The sequence below is a fragment of the Phalacrocorax aristotelis genome, chromosome 18, assembly GCF_949628215.1.
Source record: "Phalacrocorax aristotelis chromosome 18, bGulAri2.1, whole genome shotgun sequence".
Taxonomy (NCBI): Eukaryota; Metazoa; Chordata; class Aves; order Suliformes; family Phalacrocoracidae; genus Phalacrocorax; species Phalacrocorax aristotelis.
The window spans coordinates 2101384-2122770 of record NC_134293.1 but is presented as its reverse complement, the minus strand read 5'-3'; the positions used below and the strand labels follow the sequence as shown (position 1 = coordinate 2122770).

The following is a 21387-nucleotide window of genomic DNA, read 5'->3' as shown; positions in this document are numbered from 1 at the left end:
CACCACAAGAAATAATGGGGTGCAGGCTGAGCCAGGTTGTGTAGGTGGTAAATTAAGCATTCTGTATGTAAATAACAGTTACTGCAAATACAAAATCTGAGCAACATGAGGAAAAACACATCCATCCTATGTACATCAGAGCAGTAATGCGTGATAGCTGAGTAGCTACAGCTCCACTCGCTACAAAAGGTTCCTCTGCCATTTTCACTTCACATTTTTATAGAAACCTTCAGAGCTTTTTTTTTTGAGGGGGGTGAGAGAGGTGTCCGATTTTTATTTTGCCTTGAAATTACTTTGGCTCAGATCCACAAAGCCACTTAATGTGCCTAAAGACCACAGCGACCCGGGCCATAGTTAATAATGGCTAACAACCCGATGGCACAGTCATACTAAGGAAACACCACATCTGCCTACAGGAATTCTGGCTCATTAGAGGCATATGAAAGGTAGCTGTAGTGGATGCTGAGCTGCAGTGCAAGCTGCCACATAGAAGCAAGTTGTTCTGGGAGCATCTCTCTGTATTGCAGCGCTGTGTGTTTCAGTCTGTTCGTGCTGTCCGGAGTTTGGTTCATTTTCAGCCAGCAGGAGAGGAGCGATTACATTCTTTGTTGCAAGGATAAATGTGGCTTGCAACCACTTTGCAGCACTGCCAGAGCTGCAGGTGAAACCCTGCTTGTTTCCAGCCATGGTTAACAAGAAGGACCACAGCCAAAGATAATACAGAGGGAAGGAACGAAAGGAGAAGAGAGTCAAACCCTGCCCAAATGGCGGGAGGTGGCTACATGTGTCAGCTGGACTATGACCAAGGCAGATGCAGCAAAGCTGAATGGGGCTGTTAAAGGAGAAACACATGGGACAGTAACTTTTAACTTTTCAGCTTCTTGGAAATGCCAGTATCTGAGATACTGAGCTGTAGCTAAATTTGGACATTGCATAAACGTGTACAAACCCATTCAGAGCTGACTGGTGATTCACCAAGGTTTGGGGCCGGATCTTACGGCTGCACACACAGCAGCGAAATCCGTCACTCCATCGGCGTGGTGGGCCCTAACTCGGACCTACAGCTGCTGCCTGCAGGTCACGCCAGCTGGCACAGCAGATGCTGCAGGAACAGGATTTCTTCAGATCAGCTTTTTGGCTGATTTTACACCATATTTGTCATTCTATACGCCAGAGAAATTAAACTCTTGGGGCCTTATATTACCCCCCTTCTAGTGCAATGCAGTTAAAAAAAATAGAAAGCTGATTTCTATATGATTCAAGTACAGTTTATCAGGGACAAACTGCTCCAGGCATCACGGTCTGTCCACTGGACCTGTTCTTCAGGAACTGGCTGTGTTTAAACTTCCTTCCCTGCCACCTGGCTCTAAGAGGCCTGCTCCCTACCGCGGCCTCCCTCCGTGAGTTACCACTGAAAATGACATCTGATGCACATCCTCGCACTCCAGCCTCTCGCAGGTCGCGTGGTGATGGTGCTGGCATTGAGTGCTTCGGAGAGAGATGGCATCCCTTCACCGCGCAGGGACCTTCAGGCAAGGCTCCCGTTTGTCAGGGGGCCACAGCGTGGTGGCAGGTCTGCGCTTGTCAAGGACAGCTGTGTCCCTGTACCACAACCGGCTTTTGGGCACGAAGGAGGGAGGCTGTTTGGTGGTCTTCTGACTCCCCTCCCTGTTCCTCTCAGTCGTGGGATGAAACTGCCCTGCAAAATAAAAGACATGCCAGAAACACTGGTTCATTACAGCGATGCACGTGCCGTCGTGCAGGCTGGAGAAGCAGAGCTTGTGCTTCAGAAATTAAAGCACTGCTTTTAATACCTTTATCTGGTCTTGCATATCACAATTACATACAAGATCAGGTGCAGTAATTAATGAGCTGTAGTTGCAGAGGGTTATTAACGTGCAGTACAAATTAAGACTGCTCTGCTGTTGAGTGGGCTTTGTCCTCACAAACGGGCTCCGTGGCTAGCGGCCGAGGCCAGGCCGGGCAATCGCGCGGTGGGCTTCTTCCCCAAAGAGCTTGGCCAAAAGCAGGTCGTGGGCCAAGGCGTTCTAGGTTCTCAAGCAAATTAGCTCCCTTCCGGTCTCTTTTGCTACTGATGCAGGTCAGGATTAAAAAAGAATAAAAAAATAAAAATCACTATTAATAAAAAAAATAGCACTCACAGCTTGTGGGGGTTACTGGGCTGCAGAGGAACCCCGGCAAGACCAAGTTTTAGGAATCAGGTGAGCGGCAGCCTCCAGCTATCACAGCTAAAACCTGCCCTTCTGGAAGCACTGCAAGGCTGTCAAGTTTTGACTTGGGAGTGAAAAAGCCTAATTGTAGAGATTGTGTCACCAAGGGAGCGTTTGCACCAACCTCAGCAACTCTGGATCAGACTAGCTAGGACTACCAGGGCACTTCTCCCTTTTGAGAGCAGGAAACAGGTTTGAAATCAAACCTGAAGCACTAGTCTGCATAATCCTGTAGACCAAAGTGATTTAAAGGCCATAAAACTGCCGTTCTAAAACTTCAGTCAACTCTTTTCTAAAATTTTTCTCTTTCAGTAAGTAGGGCTTCCATACTGGGGCCAAAAATAACTGGCCGGTTCTGATCTTGTTTTCCCATCAACACAGTAGTGTCCCTTGGAGCCAAGAACGCAGAGTCAGTTTCACACCAGCAACTGGGCTAAGTAAGACTTTTTTTTCCCATCGGAGAATACTAGCTGCATCAAACAATTGATGGAATAGTTAGGGTATTACCAAAGTGCCGTCAAGTATGGACTTAAAGAACAACCCCAAACCAGACACAAAATTATTACTCCTAAATGAATCAGAAGATTAAAAAAATAATAATAATAATTAAAATACAGATCCTAGGCCTTGACATGAGCAGCACAATTGGGGAAACACCCCCAGCAGGTGGGTCTTCCACAGTCAATGTCTGACCTGGAAAGGAAATACAACTGCCAGCACTCACGCAACCTGGGTTTACAGTCGAGGCTGAGCTGCACTCAGTCTCCCCGGTCGGGTTATTCCTCTAGGAGGCACTATGTTAATTACAAAAGTAAAAAAAAAAAATACAGCTGCGTAACTGCATAGTGGTCATCTCTGAGCACTCCTCTAGGAGTCAGCTGTAACTGTTCACGTAGGCACAGGGAAGGGTAGTGTCAGGAGCAGGACATGCACGGTCATATGGTCACAGAGGCTACTGGGCAGTTAATGTTGGTGACAGTCAGGTGCTGGTTGTTGTCAGTGGTGCACTTGGGGAAGTCATCCGTCTTACAGAGGATCTTGGAAATGATCTTGCGGAAGGTGTAGCGGAAGTCCCTGATCCTGTAGGCATAGATGATGGGGTTGACGACGGAGTTGGCGTGGGAGAGGATGATGGCCATATACATCAGCCACTCAGGCTTGTATTTGATGAAGTCCTTGTGGAAGTAAGTGATGCAGTTCAAGATATGCAGGGGCAGCCAACAGAAGGCGAAAAATCCTACAATGATGGCCAGAGACTTGGCTGCATGGACCTCCTTCTGCAGTGTGGTCCTGGAGTTGCCCATCAGTTCGATCTGATGCAGCTGTTTGCAGGCGACTATGAATATCTTAATGTAGATCCCCAGCATGATAATGAGCGGAAGCAGCACGCAGCCAAAGAAGTTAAAATAAACCATGTAGCTCATCGTTACCACATTCTCAAAGAGACACTGGATGAAGCAGCCATTGTGCTCTGTCCCGGTGTCAGCCCCTGTCTTGTTGGTGGTGTTGGGACAACCGCGCATGGCTTTATTCCAGCCCATAAGCGGCGTCAGTCCAATTCCAAAGGACAGGAGCCACAGCACAGTGATGAGGCCTCTTGCCCGCTTGCCAGTCACCAGACTATTATACCTACAGCATCAAGAATAAAACCAAGATAGAGCCATTAAATAAATGAGCGCACGTGACTTCCCCGCAGTTAAAGTCATCAGCATTTTGGCTAATGCCACAAAAGCCCCACCCACGCCCACACGTGAACCTCACCCCTGTGATCACCAGAGGGGTTAAAAAAAAAATCGCACCTGTGCTCTACGCCTGCACAAAGTGATTTGGGGAGGTGATTCACTTACTAGTCCTGAGAGCTGCCAAGCACTGCCCCTTCAATAGGAGGTAAGAACTTGGAGTCTTAAAAAAAAAAAGGCTTTATCGTTGCATGAGCCTAAACCACCAACTACAAGGAGGGCAAGAACAGGGCGAAGGCTCCCTCTGTAACCACCAACTTACTCTCTTGCTCTAAGCATCCATTCCCGGGCATGTCAGGGCACATTGCTGGGCTACATGAACTTCTGGGCTGACTTATTACAGCTGAGACAATGCTGGCTCTCAATTCTACACTGTAGTGGGTAGCTAAAGACTTAACCAGCATCACCACAGACTTTATACCGCAGCCAACTTGCTTCAACTTGGGCCACTCTTATGCCTGCAGCAATACTGGCTTTCACTGGAGACTGCAGCAGCCCTGTAACGTGATGTCCCTTCCCATGCTACCTCATGCACTAAGGTGGGAAGTACACATGTGTGTGGAAACCAGGGAGCCTCCCAGTTTCCCAAACAGCAATTGCTGCTTCACACATGCCAGACTGCAGCCCACGCGAGCTTGTTGTGGCTGGATAACAAATACCCTGAAAGGCTTTTCTGAGCCAGCATCTGAAAGCAGCTGCTAATGATGGATTGCTTAGGAGAGTTGCAAGTTAGGTTTATGCCGCCATTCAGAGTCTCGCACCCAGGCATGGAGCTGGGAGCCAGGGACGCTGGGCTCTTCCCCCTTTTGATGGCCCCGCTTCATGCATCCTCCATCAACAGTGCTGAGTGGGCAACTTTGCCTGGCTACCGGGGCTGGTGGTGGCCTCCACTGCTCGTGTACATGACGTGCCAGTTCTGTAGGACTTTGGTCCTCTGTGGTGGGTGGTGATGATGACTACGATGATGGTTATCCTGAAGTCACACACAGACCCTGACCTGCAGCTGCTGAAACCATCAGTGGGGTTAAACCATGCAGCCGTGCATAGCTGCTGCTGTCAAACGATACTTGTGCTCTGCTGACACGCCATAACTGGTTGCAAAGATCCATGTTTTTTAGTAAGCGCCTTCCTTGGGCACCTGCTGCTCTCACGTGTGTCACAGTGAAGCTCTGCGGTGGCCCAGGGGCAAGCCAATGCAGTGCTGAGGCGTGCAGAGCCATGCGCTGCCCCACACCTTTCCTAACCCCCGGGGACCGCTGATGCTCAGAGACACGAACAGGGCTGGAATCTAAAGCAGCAAAAGCCAAGCTGGTTTGGGTACAGCCAGAACAGATGCCAACATCAGAGCATCAGTCGGATTGCTTTTCGGACATACAAAGAACCAGCGACTGCCAGAAAGACAACATGAGAAACCCATTACTGTCCTCTCCACAGCCAGTTAGCATCTGCTGGCTGACACACGTCCCCCCTCTTCCCACACCCTTCTCTCAGTGCTTGTTTACTCTGGCTTGGCTACCCTGCTCCTCCTTTCCTAAGAACGTTTGTTCTGATTTTCTTCCGGCCCGTGAGGCAGGGGAGGGTTTTATTCCCACAGAACCACAGCTGTGCCTGTGAATCACACTGCGGTCGCCTCCGTGCGAGCCATGTGTCCCTCTCCTCCTGCAAGCCACGAAGACAGGAGGGTAAGTGGGGGGGGTCCTGCCAGCACGAACCAGGAGGCAAAGGGGGGGCTGAAGGGAGCCCTTGGCTCCTGTGTGGCCGTTGCCAGTGGGGCTCGCTTTGGGCATGGCCGGGGCTGGCCGAGAGGATGCAGGAGCAGCAGCCGCCTTTAGGCGATGCTGAACTGTGAACACAGTCCACGGGGTAGATGGCTAAAGGGCAGGTCCAGCCACTGAGGGGTTTCTCCTGCACTTTCTCTCATAACTATTAAGTCTTGCTGCTTCAGAAGATGAGACTTTATCAGACAGGCCATCACGAAGGCCAAGACCATTGCTTTCAAAACCCTGTGTTAAGTGCTGGTGTTCAGGAGCCAGAGCTGATCTGGGGTTGCAGGGCCTGAAAACTTTAAGATTTGGTTCAGAGCAAGTTCCCAGAAATCTGATCTCTTGGCAAAGCTTGAGTTTTGAGCTACGCTGTTGGCCAAGCGTCGTCAGTGCTGCAGGAGCACCAAGAGCTGCTGCCAACCTACAGCTCTGCACGTGGGAAGGAAAAAACCGTGGCTCCTTGGCTTGTGCTGTTCATGCCTAGTTGATCACTGCAGTTGTTTCTCTGCCACCTCGGTCATGTCACATCCTAAAAACTATTGTAGTAAGACCAGAAAATGCAAAAGGGACCATTGTTCAGACAGAGACACTGAAGGAGGTGGGTGTTGTGTGTGTCTGAAGCAGGCTGTGCACAGGAACACAAGGCAGCGCCACCGCGCTCAGCGTGCTGTGCTGAGGCCAGTGTCCACTGTGCCACTCCAGGCCGGTGACATTTGGTGCTGCCTCTTGCTGAAAACATATGACCCCAAATAAGGCTTCTTCCATCTGCTCTTCTCCTGATCTCTGCTGCAAAGATAAGGCTCGGCTTGAAGGTTTACGAAACCAGTTAAGCAGTCACTTCATTTTCCAGTGGCTGTAACGATGGCATGTTTATTTTAGTGTTGCTTGCTCTTCCCCAGCGCACACAGCAGAGCTGCAGCCACGATCACTTTTAAGTGGGGGCCCTTTCTGCAAGAAGGAGAAGATGGAAAAACGTGCTGCGCTCTGGGTCTGCAGGAGCCAGCGCTGAGCAATGGAGAGGGCTGCAAGCCCATCAGCGCAGGAAAGAGGTGGTGCTCATTAAAGTGGAGATATTTATCCACAGAGAACAACGCACGCCTTAGATTAACTCTTTCTTTTTGCAGGGAGCATTGCAAATTCCTCCCAGCATCTCTCCATTCAGCGGCTCGATCCTGGGTAATGATGATGGTCACTCCTGTGACTAGAGAGAAGGGTGACAGCTGGTTGCTGAGCTACCAGCCAGGAGAGGCCAAGGTGAAATTGGGGATAGTTCGATGCTCTACGATTGTTTGCTAATTGCCTTGTTATTACCTTAATACACCTATTTGGTGGGACGCTGCCTTAAGTTAATAGAAGCCTGTGCTTAAAAATAAAGAAGTGCATGACTATTCCCTAACCAAGGCACGAAAAGTCTCAGTGAGCCACTGCACACACCGGCAACCACCATCGAGAAAAGCAGGCATTGGCTCTGAGACAACTGAGACTCAACTTTTTTCCTAAGCTCTATAAAACATGATCAGACAGTGAGGAACCAACAGATTTTCACAGCTCTGAACACTCCAGAAAACCCTTCCTTCCTTCTCTTTTAGGCTTAATACTATTAGGCAAAAAACTATTAAAGTAAGTTTACTCTCCCAAGTCTGCTCAATTAATGTATAACAAATATTGACTCTTCTCTATGTTTCTGCCCAGAGGCATCAAGTGTTGCTTTAATGTAAATAACAGCTGAATATTTCTAAATGATTTGTTGAGATTAAATAACCTGGCAATGCATTAGTTCCTTTTACACCACCAGGCAAAGTCTCCTTACTGGCGTAATCACCATCAAGCAGCTAATCTCAGCTCCCCCCCAGCGCCCCTGCAGTGGTCATGCTGCAGAAGCCCCGATGCCATCCCCACATGCTGCCATCATCAAGGCATTCAGGTTTCTATTCTCCTGACATACGTAACTCTACGTTTGCCGCCGGTGTCACAGTCACGCAGCCTGGGTTGCAGGAAGGCAAATACTTTAAGGAAAGTTCAGCTGCGTTTACAGCATGGCTCAGACCCCCTGGTGTTATCGTGTACAACTTCAGCGATGGCTCAGCAAGGTCCACAGCTTTTCTGGAAGAGCGTCATTGCAACCACCAAAGCGACAGCGTCGTACATGAGCGCAGGGCGCTGGAAACCTCTCTGCACTCTCCAGGCACCGTGCCTCTGGTTGGTAGGATGGTCAGGGTGGGGTGGTTTTTTTTTCCCCAACAGATCTCGTTGCATTTCTACTGCTATTTACTAGAGCTGGATACCAGCCAAGACGCCGAAGCAGGCATTGCTAAGCACAGCTGGAGCGGAGCAGGACGCGCTGCCAACCTGCTGCCAGCCCAGCCTCTCCCGTGCAGGAGTTTGGCTCCCGACTGGCAGGAACTGAGTCATGTCCTGCACGTAGCTGGCATCTCCCCACCAGCCCCTGCAGTGAGCCCGCAGAGAGCACCCGAGCAGGGGCACTGCTGCCCCTGAGCTCCCGTCTAACGAGGAGGCGTAATCCACCATTTGGGGCGATTAGACTTGGGGCAGAAACCAGCAACAGCCTGGAGGAACCAGTCTGGAAGGGGACTATCATTCCCATGTTATTTATCTTCGAGAGCAGACATGAGGGAGAATCCCGCGCTGTCCCCAGGCAGCCCAGAAGGATGAACAGGTCAAAACACTGTGCTGCCACACACCCACCCCCCCGGTGCTTGGCGGAGTCTGAGGGAGGCCCTGACCGTGATGCTGGTCTGGGCTCTGGCTGATAAATTACTGAGTAAATAAACCTGAGGTTAGCAAGGAGCAGAGCCAATAGCAAATAGTTTGTTTTACTGAACATAAGGGTGATCTGCAAGCTGAGGAACCGCGTCAGCATTTGCCACGGTGTGCTCGTGGGCGCTGTGGTGCAGGGGCCGCCGCAGCCCTTGCCCTGCCCAGGGGCAGGCAGGAGGGACGTGACCCCTTCGACCGTCACCCGCAGGGTGGTACAACGCCCTTACATTTGTACACCGTGGCAGCCCTGTTCCCAAAGACCTTCCCTACCTCCCCGCTACCAGGCCACTGCTGGGGATGCAAAATTGAGCTCCACCCTCTCAGCCATGGTCTGGCAAATACGCTGTGGGTCCTGGCCCTTCAGATGGCTGCAGTAGGATGTCCACCTGCGCAGGCATCAGCGCTGTCCCCCGCTGGGTGCCTGAGTAAAATCCCTGAGGCTGGCTGAGATGTAGCTTCTAGCAACAAAAAAAGATGTTACAAGAAAGCCATCTGCCCTCGGTCAGGCTTCGTCTCACCAGCAGCCCTCAAAAGGCCACAGGGCTGCTAGGCTGTGCGTGTGAAAGCGGCGCACAGACTCTGGGTGTTTAGATGCTTCTCCTGTGTATGTAACACGATGCTGAATTTGCAGCATTAACTTTTCCATCAGGAAGATTTTCCTCTTGTGACGGAGCCTCCCAGGCTTGCTTAGTCCCACCACTTGACCAGGGACACCTCTGCCTTCTGCAACCTTAGCTGGGAAAAGCCAGGAGGGTCCCAACCCCTGTCCTGGCATCTTCAGAGTCCATGGGATGGGGTAGGGGAGCGCTTTGCATCAAGCAAAACTGCACACATTGTGTGGTCAACCTCACGCTACTCCGTCCCCACAGAGACGTGTCCCTCAGCAGAGCTGCACTCCAGCAGCAGCGACACCAGAGCCCCGGCGCCCCAGCCCGACGGGGGGGGGGGCTGCGCCGCTCCGCCCCACCAGTTTGGGCGCCCCAGCGCAAGATCAGCCTTCCATGAGCAATTTCAGTGCTTAAACTCCAAACTCGCAGGTATCTTGTGCCGAGGCCACATTCGACGGGATCAGCGGGGAGACGCAGGCGTGACGGCTGTGCAAGGGCTCTGCGGCCAGCTTGGGTCCTCCCTGCACCCGCTGCTCTCCCTGCTTCCCTCCCCATTCTGCCCCGTGCCCAGGCCGCCAGCTGCAGAGAGGTGAGCAGATGGAGAGTTTGCAGGTGCTCTGATACAAACAAGCAGTGATAATTTGTATGTTTCTATTTTAAGTGTGAAGGAAAATACACAGACACCTCCATTCACAAGGGGAGCGAGCAAGTTGGCTGCCAAGCATTGTATCCTTGTCATCTACTTGCAGCTGTACTTTGCATCTTGCTCTTTTTTTTTTTTTATGTTTTTTTTTGAGCTGTAACAGCATGAAATAAGCACCATTGCTGCTGTTCTGTTTGCTCCATGCACAGCCATGGAAGGGAGAGCACAAACCAGCTGAAATATGCTGGCAGGACATTTTAAATGAATCATAAATTGCACCTTAGAGAGAGAAAAGAAAAGAAGAAAAAAAAAAAAAAGCTGTGCTTTTTAACCAGGAAGGAGTTGGCGGTGAGAGTGAGAAATCTGATTAGCAGTTGTGGTATCAGCCAAGGAAGCAGGACATCTGCGACTGTCCATGCCCAGTTGTAGAAAAATCACTTCCTTCCACATCTGTCCCTATTGTGCACAGGGGACCACAGCAGCCTCCCTGCGCGCACCCCTGGCCTTCCGCTGGACGGGCTACTGCAAACGTGCCAGCACCCACGGCTCAGGTGAGCACACGGGAGTCGCTCGGCACCCTCGGTTCTGGCTGTTGGCAGCACCGCTCCCACTGCCTGGTGCTTTCACGGGAAACCTGAGCACCTGCGGCAGCTCAGCCCCTGCGCACCCCCCCTCCAGGCGATGGAGACAGCCCTGAACGTGCTATGAGGTGCTGGCTCGTGGCCATCCTTAACCTGTCAGGAAAGGCTGAATGCAAAGAAAGCCCTCCCCAGCTCCCGGTGCCAAGAGCACGCACCCACCGGGCAGCACCCCCACGGGCACCCCCACCCACCAGGGAGCACCCCACGCTGCCAGGCGGCCCTGCCGTTGTGCAAATCTGGGTAGTGACACATAAGTGAGAGCAGGCAGCCCTTGCAACCCTCAGTCCGGCTGCAGGCTGCTGCTTGAGCCTGCTCTTCAAAAGGGCGGCCGGTCTGTGGCTGCTGCTCTGCGCTTTGAGCCTGGCTGCTGGGGGAGCCCAGCCTTGCTTGGTTCCCACCCTCACAGCGTGAGGAGGAACAACCAGCTGCTCGCCTCTGCACCCTGTTAGGTTTCCATTCCTGCTTGAGGCAGCTAACCAGCAAGGTCACAGGCTGCGACGCTTAATTTTTAGGTTTAGAGGCTCACTAAAACATGTTTAAAGACTGGAAGGCTTTAATTTGCTCCAGGGCTTGCTTTGCTCATGTTATATGGCATTTTCAGCTTTAGTTTGAAATAAAAGCTAGATGCTTTTGAATTAATAAGAGAAGGCGACATGCCCAGTGTGTGATCGGAGGCAATCAGGGGCTGGGGTGGCTCCAGACGTGCCCTACTGCCTGTTTGCTCACTGGGAAGCCATTCCACCTGGGAGCAGAGTCACAGAGATGTGAGGCACAGAAAGGCACAAGGAGTGGCACGGAGACCAGGACGAAGCAGCTGTGGCTGAAGAAGAGCCCTCGGGTGGACATTGGCCACCTGCTGCTCCCCAGGGGAAGGGGGGCCATGCGGGATGTCTGCCAGTCAGAAGCAAACCCCTTTGCAGCCCCAGGTTAACTGCTCGCCAGTTAATAAGACTCCAAATTACTCTTCCCAGGACAAAATGGACAAAACTCACTTGTGCTTCGCATGCGGCCATGGTGATGCCTCTTGGGACAAGCTGGGGTATGGAGGGAGCATTCCCTACCCCAGGTACCCGTGTGTGCCAGCATGCCCTAGCCTGCCCCATACGGGCTACGACGCCAGGTCCTGCAGCCAGCGGGCTTGGACTATGGAGTGCCTACAGGTTTAAAACCCCCTCAGCAAGATATCCCTCCTGTGACCTCCTCCTTCCCCCGGGGTAGCGGCAGAGCGGCTGGGAGAGTGAAGGCTCCCCTCTACAGACCCCAGCTCCCACCTCACCCCCGTTTACCCCCGCACACCCCTCCACGGGCTGGCACCTCAGCCCAGCCACTGCCAGCCAGAGCAGGGGAACGGCTGAAGGGCATCGGGTTTGCAGGACCAGGAATGTGGGAAGGGGAAATGCAGTTTTGGCCCAAAGCACCCTGCAAACGGCACGCCTTTGGGTAATCTGGAGGATTACGAAGGGAATAAGCCGGCTGACTGCAGCTGAGGCTGCTGGGGCGTGGGGAGCGGCAGGAGGGGGCTGCAGAGCTCTGCGCTTGCTGAACACCCACAGCACCTGTGATGCAGACGGGTGGGTATTTTTCTCACATGCACGCTTTCACAGCAGCCTGCACCCCGGCAGGCATTTGCATTCGCTACCTTGGTTTCTGTCTTTGGAAGCCAGCCCCAGCCAGCTCTTGCCCGTGACGGGGTGAGAAAATGTGACTGAGCACTGAACTAAGCCACACGGTGCGCAGGTCAAGCTGTGGGCTCCCTGCCCACGCTCCTGTGAACATGCGTGACACTGGGGGACAGCCAGAGGTGCGCACAGCCCCCGGGGCACAGGAAGGAAATTAGATCAGCGCTCGCACACCAGCTCTCACACTTCAACAAGAGCCAGTGTCAAAACATCAGCAGCTGCCTCAAGATGCCCATGTGCAGGCAGAAGAGTGTGATATCTGCCCACCCTGCATGCTCTGTAGGGTGTTTCTGAGTTGCAGAGCACAAAAACCTGCTTCTCCCTACCCGAGACCACAGGCCTGAGAGGAGCCTTACAAGCCTGCAGCCCTCCTGAGCTCTTCCTCCAGCACCACCTTCCCTCCAGGGCTCTGAAGCCCCATGTTATCTGCCTGAGGATGCCCGGGGCTGAGAATTTTTGTCATGCCAAACCTCCCAGAGCGGTCAGACCTCAAATGTGCAGCCCCAGGGCAGCTGAGTTAAAGTTGGCTGGTAGGGGTGAGGTAGGAACCATGATTCCCAGCAAGCTGTTTGGCTGCGATCCTGTGCATAGAGCAGCGGTGCCACCACTACCCCTCCCACGCACCCAGTGCCCTGCCCACGCAGGTAACAGAGAAGGGTGGGGAGATGGCAGATCTCTGCTGGATCACTCTGTAAGGTGCTAAAGCCCTTCCCAAAGGCCTCAAAACGCTGGCCTCTCCATCCTCCAGCCCCGGCAAGTTGCTACCCATTTGCCTTCCCCGCAGAGCCCTGGCTGATCTTCACTAGGGCTGTTGGATCTGGCGCGGTCAGCACCGAGCCCAGCACCACTCACCCACCCGCGCCCGGTCCCGGCGTGCTCCGGCACCTCGAGGGGCCCGTCCTGTCCTCACCTCCCCGCCCAGGCGCGGCCGGGCTCGAAGCAGCCGGCGACGCAGCATCCAGCCCCCGCGCGCCAGCTACGGCGCTGCAGCACGACGGGCAAAGCTCGTCAGAGACCGGTGCTCGGTGACCACCCGCTCTCCCAGCGCCACGCCGGTGCCCACGCGGCACCGGAGGGTGAGTGTGAGGGCACGGACACACACCCACCGATGCACTTGCAGGTTATTTGTGGCTCATGCCCAGCCCTGGCGTCATCCATAGGATTAGGAGATAATCCGCTCTTTGGCACGTACAAAGTCCCTGAGCCCGTCATCGGACTTTGCGAAGCCGTGAGAGGCAGTGGGGCTCTCGCCCCAGCCAGAGAGCACTGACACATCTGTAGGCACAGCTGGTGTCACCGATTCCTGGCATCCTGTGGACCAAAGCTGCCTCTAACATGGTAATAGGACCCCCAGCACGCCCCAGGAGTGACTGCCCGCACAGCCACGGGCCAGGGCAGAACACTCCTAAAAGACTCCGTTTTGTGGACTTTGTTCATTGCTATGACAAACAGCAACTTCATTAAAAAAAAGGCCCATTAATTAACAAAGCAAAAACTTCTAACTGGGAGAGTTTGCTAGCAAAACATTTTGGCTTAATATGTATTTTTGCAGCGAGGTCAAACGGTCTTCTGGAGTAAAATTCTGACAGATCTCAAAAGCTGCTTTTTTCCACCTAAAAATTAACCTGTAGATTTTATAGATTGAGCTGGCCAAAACAAACAAAAAAATCTCCTAAACCCAAAGCTTTTGGTTCTGGCTCAGCCCAGAGATCGGTGCCCCCAGCCGACAGCCTGGAAATGAGGCTTTCAGCTGCCGCTCCCCAACATCCCTGCTACCCCCCAGCTTCTGCGGGAGCTGCGTCAGGGCAGAGGTTTCAAAAATAATTCATTCCCTTCCTGTTGGGATTTTTGCTTTTTGGGAGGGAAGTGACCCCTGAAGCAGGGGAAAAATATAAAAATTTGGGACATGCATTTTAAGGAAACCAGGCTGCTCATAACTAAAAATAGCTGCGATTTCCCCTCTCCGGTTTATGGCCAGGAAGGCACATGCGATTATTCCTGATATTTTTATTGTGCTTCTGTGTCCAGCATTGGCTGCATCCGAAGCCCGGAGCAAGCGGCAGCATCAACGCCCCCATGTTCTGCCTGAGTCAAGCTCAACTGACACGAAATTCCTTAAAGACGCGAGAGCTCCATTGCTCAAGCGAGCACACCAGCCCTCCTGCCCGCAGCACTCAGCGCGTTTGCCAGGTTTGGGGCATCTGAGGGTTATTAATTGACGGTAACCTTGGCCAGGCACAGCCGCCTGATGGATGGGGGAGGCAGAGCATCCAGCGCTCTGGAATAACGATGCCTCCCGTGCTGCTCAGGCCTCAGGGTCGGGCGCTGTGCGTGTGAGCCACACATGAACAGCAGAACATGCCTGAGAGTTCAGATGAAGGGCAACGCAAGGATTTCCCTTCAGAAAGGAAATGAAGCAAGGGCAGAAGAAGGAAGAGCAGTTTCGGTGTCCTTGATGGCACACAGAAAATGGCATGTGAGGACCAAGGCTCTGAAGAGGACTTTGTCTTCTCCCCAATGGCTCCAGCCATCCCAGCTGCTGTAAATACCCACCAGTTTGCTTTGCTGAGGAACAAGCTTTGAGTTGAGAAGCATCCAGGAACAGTTCTTTGCCGGGGAACGGGGAACCCCCTCCTCTGCAGCAGCAGGGCACAACGGCAGGCAGCGCAAAGCATCGGCCAACCCACCTGATGAAAGGACACTGCACAGCCAGAAGGATCAGATAAGAGCAGCAACAATCCAAACGGAATTTGTCCCCATGAGGAGAGCAGAACCCAGCCCGACTGTTGCCTTCATCAGTCAGAGATAAGAGGGGCAGCAGCTCGACGGGAGGCTGGCAGCACCAGAAGCTGAGCAATGCAACACCGACTACAGCTCGTGAGCCACGCGCGGATGCTCTGGCTGCTGGGGGGCAGCCGGGGCTCAGCAAGGCGCAGCAAGGGAGAGGGCATGGCCACTAGAAGAGGGTTCTAGTTCATGGCAAAGCTGCTCAGGAACATCAGTCTTGCCCTTCTGCTAGGGATGAAATTGAAGATGGGAGAGAACTAAATCCAGGGAAGAAGAGGGAGCAGCAGGGCAGCTCAGATCGCAGGGAGCTGGGGCTAATTTTCCCTCCGCAGGGCTCAGCTGGGGTGTTTGCCACGTAGGCAGCAGCAGTACAACGTTCGCTGTCCCGCAGGCGATTACCAGGCGGACAAGGGCACACGAAGTGTGATGTTGTACAGCGATTCTGTCTCCTCTTGCTCTCTAAATACTCCTTTCCTAGTTCCTGACACATTTGTTCCAGGCTTCTATGAGTACCTACAATTATTAGCCACGCCAAAGGATTTTGGTTAATGCAAATAAAAGGGAAAGCTTTTATTCCACCTACAAATCTTCTTTGGCTCGCAGCTATGGGACTGTGGGGTGAAATCCAGCCCTGAAGAAAGCCAGAGAGCGAAAGCCTCGCGCGGCTCTTGTGCCAAACACTGTACAGGATGGATTTACTGCTGCTGAAAGATGCTCAATTGCCTGGCTTTGATATTCGGCTTGGCGGAAGCGTTGTGGGGGAGCGAGCTTTCAGGCGGGGGGGTCAGGCTGGCAGGTGAGAGCAGGGATGGTGCCGTGTACCCGGGGCGGCAGAGGGACGGGCGCGCGCAGGCAGCGGCCTGGGGTGCAGGAGGGGTGTGCGAAGAGACGTAGGGTTGGAGAACGTTTGAAGACAAGAAGCCGTGTCCTGGTGCGGCGGCCAGGGGAGAAGGGACTGGGGAAGGGCTCAGAGCTGCAGCTGCGCCAACTGGGCAGCGCGAGTCGGGGTCCTCCACAAACAGTAAATTTGTCAAAAAAAACCAAACAAAATTCAAGTTTCAAGGGACAGGAAGAATTCATGGCTTCAGGTCAAATTCAGCAAATAATTTTAGCCAGAAGAGGGTGGGTTCTAAAACACTGTTTTTAAATGCTGTAAGATTTTCGTTCTGCGATTGTCTAGATGGGAATTTGTCAGCTCCTTCCCAGCGAGGATGCCGCCATTTCGAAAAGCAGCACAGCAACGTCGGAAGGGTTAAGCAACTCAAGTGAAAATCTGCCAGGTTGGTCAGGATCACTTTGTTTCACTGAAACCTCCAAATATTGCCGTTCCAGTTTGACTGAAACAATTTCCCTCTTCCCATGGGATTTTTTTGGTTCAGCCACAGAACTGAAAAATCCATTATTAGCCTGGCTGTAATGCAAACTTCTCCTGCGCACCCCCAGCGTGCAGGCCTGCCCAGCCTCTCAGTGTGCTCAAATAGCCCTGAAATAGTATTAAATAATACGGCACACTCAGTTCTCAGTGTCCCCGCAGACATTTCCACAGGGAGCTGGCAGATGCGACAGAGACCTTTGTCTGCTCTGCAACTACGTTATTTACTGCAATTGCTGGATAGGGCCGGGTACAAATCATTTTCTTAAACATTTAATACTTCGTGGCCTGTTATCAGCCTCCACGCTGGTCTCCAGATCGAATGTTTTAGTGAGAAAGAAATGTTTCCTAAAGTCGCCGTCCCTACAAATTAATGGCCAGCTTACCCTGCCCGCAGCGCAAGCCTCCTTCCAGAACCGGTGCGTGCATCTACCTAGAGCGGGTGGCTGGACAAGCCCCTCGCCTCTTGCTGCCAGCAGTGCTGCGGAGCATCTCGGGAATAACGATGCTGACGAGGCAGCTCGAACTGAGCCTTGGTTGCAAAACCCTAGTGCAGTAGAGAAGTGTTTTGCCAACATAGTTTTATAACTTCCTCTATGCCCTTTCGATGTTGGCTGTACAAATAAAAACAGCCTTTTGGTAGCAGTCCCTAAATCTCCCATTGCCAAAGCAATGACCCGGCCATTGCCCCGCACTCCTGGCAGTGAGAAACCCCCGTCCTTTTACAGGGGTTTTACTCACTGGTCACCTCTAAGGGCAATGGATTGGGCCGCAATGCCAAAGCTAAATTTAACCCAAACTTCACACTCCAGACCCGCCGTGGATGGGATGCCTCGATCGCCGTTTACAGCTGGAGGGGCTGTATGTGTCCAGCTGGGAAGCGCTTATAGGAATAAAGGTGTTTGAGCGAATGGCACAAAAGATTTGGCCTATGATGGGCTGAAAAAGCGATGTCGGGAAAGGATCCCAAAGCAACTGCCCTGGGATTTCATCCCCCACAAGTGTCTAAGACTGACCTAACGGAGAGTTGAGCAAACCTGCTAGAGACTGAGCTTGTGAAAAAAATAGCGTGGAGGAAACACTTGCTTTTTTTGACAGTTACCAAACCATTTCCCTTCTGCAAACATTGAAATGATCCCCTCCGAGCATTTCTGACCTGCTGCTCTCGCCACAGATTCCAGCAGCGTAGAAACCGATCTCACAAGGTCCAGCTTCCTCAGCCAAGCACTTTTCAGTGCGCTTGCGGTACAAAGGGAAGGAGCTACAGCTCACAGCCCATGCTTGAGCTGCTTGCTTGTGGTGGGTGGTGTGATTAAACTGAAACCTAAAAAAATCCGACCTGCTTCCGTAGCTGCTGCTGGGTCACGAGCCCCCAGCCCAAGAAAGCCCCAAACAAACGAATGGAAAAGGCACCAAATCATTATCCGGAGCCAAACTGCGCCTCTGAGTTCAGCCGGGTGGCTGGGAAGGTAAGCAGCCAGGGGCAGAGGTGCTGGCAGCCACCTGAACTGCTCTGCCCCTGCTCCCTCCTGTGCAGGCTCGGGCTGCAGCTCGGCTCTCGCTTACATGACGTCCCGTGGAATTTCCATGCCACGATGACACACGCAGTCACTCAGCATACATGCATTTCCACTACCAGTTTTTACCATCTGCCTGATGACTAATCAATATTTGCCCAATGTATAGGTCTCTGATGCAAAGTGCTAGAACAGGGGAAGGGTTTGGGGGTTTTTAAAGTCATTTTAGGGTGAATTCATCACTTGTGCAAGGGAAATATCAGAGACAATCAGCTGCAGCTGACACAGTTCAGCTGAGGTCCCTACGCCAAATCTGCCCTGCTTCCCCACTGCCTCCACTTCTGACCAGTCCTGGGCTCCCCAGTGGGGCTCCATCGATGTTTTAGTCTCAGGGAGGGACAACAGAGACATGAAGGAGACCGAGACTAAGGGACTCGGGTAATTTGTAATGCAAAGCCGGGGTTTTGGTGCACTTAAGCTTAAGGAAGCTGCTGCATCAACTCACTGGTGAAGTGGCTGTGAAATATAGGCAGTACGTTTCTCCCCAGTATTTTGCAATATCCCATGAATTAGAAGGAAACCAATTTATGTCTTTGATACTGCCCTTGGATGAAAGTTTAAACTGTAACATTCTGAACCGTGAGGTGTGAATCCTTCCTCCTTCCCGCTCCTTTCACAGTGTATGCACAGAGCTGACACCTTCTGACATTTGGTGAGCTACACACTCGCTCACAGTAAGTGCTCAGAAGGAAAAGGTACGTGCACAAGCACAGAAATACGATTTCAGCCTTTGTAGATGCAACAAATTGCACTTTCAATCTATTCTTTAGATCCCTCTAAAAACTGGAAGACAGCCTAGTTAGACTCTAGTCCTAGCTGAAAATGTCAAGTATGTACAAAGTCACATTAAGACCTATTTATGACGACTTTCAGCATTTCCAAAAGTATTATGTCTCGACCTCAGACCGAGACAAGAGCTCTTACAGAACAGCCTGCGAAACTCCTCTGCTAGGCTGGGAAGTAGGAAAAAGAGTGGCTGCTCCTATAGTTAATTACATGGGAGATGCCTGGACACCACAGCAATGGGGGCTGTATAAATACCTACATAGATTAGCTACAGCTCTCCCGAGGGCACCACTGCATCCCTGCAGACCCCCCCGGGAAGCCACTGACCCTTCCAAGAAAAACACCCTCACCAAAACTGAGCTCCAAAGTATAGCTTGCAGTCAGAGGTGGGATACTGAAAACCTGATCCTGGTCCTGACGCGGGTGCAAAAAAACCTCTGTTATTTTCATCAGCACCTGTGAGCAGCAAAGCTCTGACGGCAACACTCGGGGCTAGAAGCTCCTGCTCACGAAGACAAGGAAAGTCACAGTCTGGGCTGTCAGGGAGCGTGGCTACCTGCATCCACGCGACTCTCTTACCTCAGTGGGATCTTAATAGCCAGGTACCTGTCGATGGCCACGGCCAGCAAGCTGAAAATAGAGCTTTGGGTCAGCACCAACACGAAGCAGGCGAAGAAGAGGCAGCTGTGAAAATCCACGTGGAATCCGATGCTGATGGTGATGGCGAAAGGGATGGCTAACAAACCCACGGCAATGTCGGCCACCGCCAGGGACACCAGGAAATAGTTGGTCGCGTTCTTCAGGGTGCTGTTGATGGCCACAGCCCAGCAGACGAGGACGTTGCCGGCGATAGACAGCACCGCGATGATCAGTTCCAGCACGATATAGGTGGTTTTCAGAGTGTCCATGGCGAGAGCCTGGGGCGAGGAGCTAGAACCGTTCATGAGAAAAAGGTACTTTCCGCCGGGCGCCCGTCCGCAGGTACCAACAGGCCACGGCGCAGCGCTTCCCGGAGAGAAACACCCATGTCCGGGCTCACCGCCGCCTCCCGCCCGGCCGCCGGGGCCCGGGGGACCGGAGGGGTGCGGCGGGCCCCGCGCCGAGCCCCGCCGCTGCCCGCACCGCCCGCGCCCGGGGGGGGCATCCGCGGCCGCGCTCCCGCGGGGCACCGATCACCGCCCGCCCGCCGCGGGGCCCGGCCGCTGCGCCCGCCGCGGGGCCATCCGCCCGCACCCCGGGCCGCGACGGGACGGGACGGGGCGGCGCGGGGGGGGCCCCGCCGCGCCGCTCCGCGATGCTCCGCTGCTCGCCCGCCCCGCTCGCCCGCCCCGCTCGCCCGTGGAAAGGCGCTGCCGGTCGCGGCGGGGCTATTTCTGCACATGGGGCGAGCGGGGCGGGGAGTGCGCGGCGCCGATTGGTCGCGAACAACCGGCGGGGCCCGGGACGGCACCCCCGCACCGCCCGGCCCCGGCTCCCGCACCGGCCCCGGCCCCCGCACCCCCCCACCGCCCGGCCCCCGCACCAACCCCCGCCCGGCCCCCGGTCCCCGCGCCGCCCCTGTTGCCCGCACCGCCCGGCCCCCGAACCGCCCCTGGTCCCCGCACCGCCCGGCCCCCGAACCGCCCCTGGTCTCCGCACCGTCCCCGGTCCCCGCACCGCCCGGTCCCGGCCCCTTCACCGTCCCCGGTCCCCGCACCGCCCGGCCTCAGCCCCCGCACTGGCCCCGGTCTCTGCACGGGTCCCGTCCCCTGCACCAGCCCCCACACCGCCCCCGGCCCCCGCACCGCGCCCTCGCACCAGCCCCGACCCCCACACTGACCCCGGCCCCGCACCAACCCCGCAGCTGCCCCCGGCCGCGGTGGCCCAGCCGCCGGGCTGTTTGCTCGCCCGGGTGTTTCTGGGGCGATGGGCTGCAGCCCACCGGGGGCCGCTTTGTCAAACGACAAGTGAAAAGTCCCCTCCGAGTGTTTCGGCCCACACTCGTCCCCCCCGGAACGGGCAGGGCTCAGAGGTCGCCCCAGCCCGCTGGGACACCCCGCTGGTATTGCCACACGGAGAAAATCCCCCACGGCCCGCGCGCCGACCAGGAGGAAAAGATTTCACAAAAACGATGACAGGACTCAGCCCGAGGACAGTTATCACACAACGTGACGTCTCCTGATGTAAGAAAACGGCAAAATGCCATGGATTAGCAAACGCCATTACTCACAGGGCTACAGTAGCCGAGTTCAGGTCTGAGGAGCTTGGAGAAAATTAAAAGCCAATGCGGTCACTAAAGAAAGGGTTTGCCTGCGCTGGTGGATGCTAAAACCAGCGGAGAATATGAAGATAAATATAATGTAATAACTACTTATCTCTTCATCACCGCTTTCATGCTTTATATTGTGTTCACCATCAAAACACAACCAGAGCAGAGGTTGAACTTCACACCAGTTTTGTAGCATCCAGCAGTACTAAATAATCCAGGACAGAAACTAGAAGGAAAAAAAAAATATCCAAACAATTAAGCTAAATAAACCAAACAGAAAGTAAAAAAAATTGCCGTTGTTTTTAAACAAAGTTGGAAACGCGATTCTGCGGAAGGGAAAGTTTTCTGGGGAGCCAAAATTAAAGCAGAGCAAAAACACACGGGAAAAGTATGATTGCAATGATTTCGATGGCCGTGGCGGAAACGAACCAGCCCCATTGGCTCGGAATGCTTTGGATCCGACAGGTATCGGGGGAGCTCCTGGGGCGTATTGCATGAAGCCCTTTTTATCCAGGCGGCCGTCTCAGGAGCAGAA

The 21387-nt window shown here is 53.6% G+C and overlaps 1 protein-coding gene across 2 annotated transcripts; it reads right to left on the bottom strand.

The window, feature by feature from the left end:
• Positions 1–1802: 1802 nt before the first annotated feature.
• On the bottom strand, positions 1803–20611 carry ADORA2B (adenosine A2b receptor). 2 transcript variants are annotated; one of them, XM_075113622.1, is made up of 3 exons: positions 20441–20611; positions 19184–19534; positions 1803–3860 (listed from the first exon to the last, which is right to left on the bottom strand). In XM_075113622.1, exons 2-3 carry the CDS (start codon positions 19510–19512, stop codon positions 3167–3169), a joined length of 1023 nt encoding a protein of 340 aa, XP_074969723.1. In that variant the 5' UTR covers positions 19513–19534; positions 20441–20611; the 3' UTR covers positions 1803–3166. The 2 variants fall into 2 exon arrangements, with proteins under 2 accessions (XP_074969723.1, XP_074969722.1); XM_075113621.1 differs by lacking the exon at positions 20441–20611 and having other exon boundaries at positions 2777–3860; positions 19184–19688.
• Positions 20612–21387: the final 776 nt, after the last annotated feature.

What these genes read in the sequence shown, in the direction of transcription:
- ADORA2B (XM_075113621.1), bottom strand. Translation starts at nt 19,548, where the DNA reads ATGAACGGTTCTAGCTCCTCGCCCCAGGCTCTCGCCATGGACACTCTG. An exon ending in GCTATTAAGATCCCACTGAG is followed by an intron (nt 3,861 to 19,183) that starts GTAAGAGAGTCG and finishes TTGATGCTGTAG; the next exon opens with GTATAATAGTCTGGTGACTG.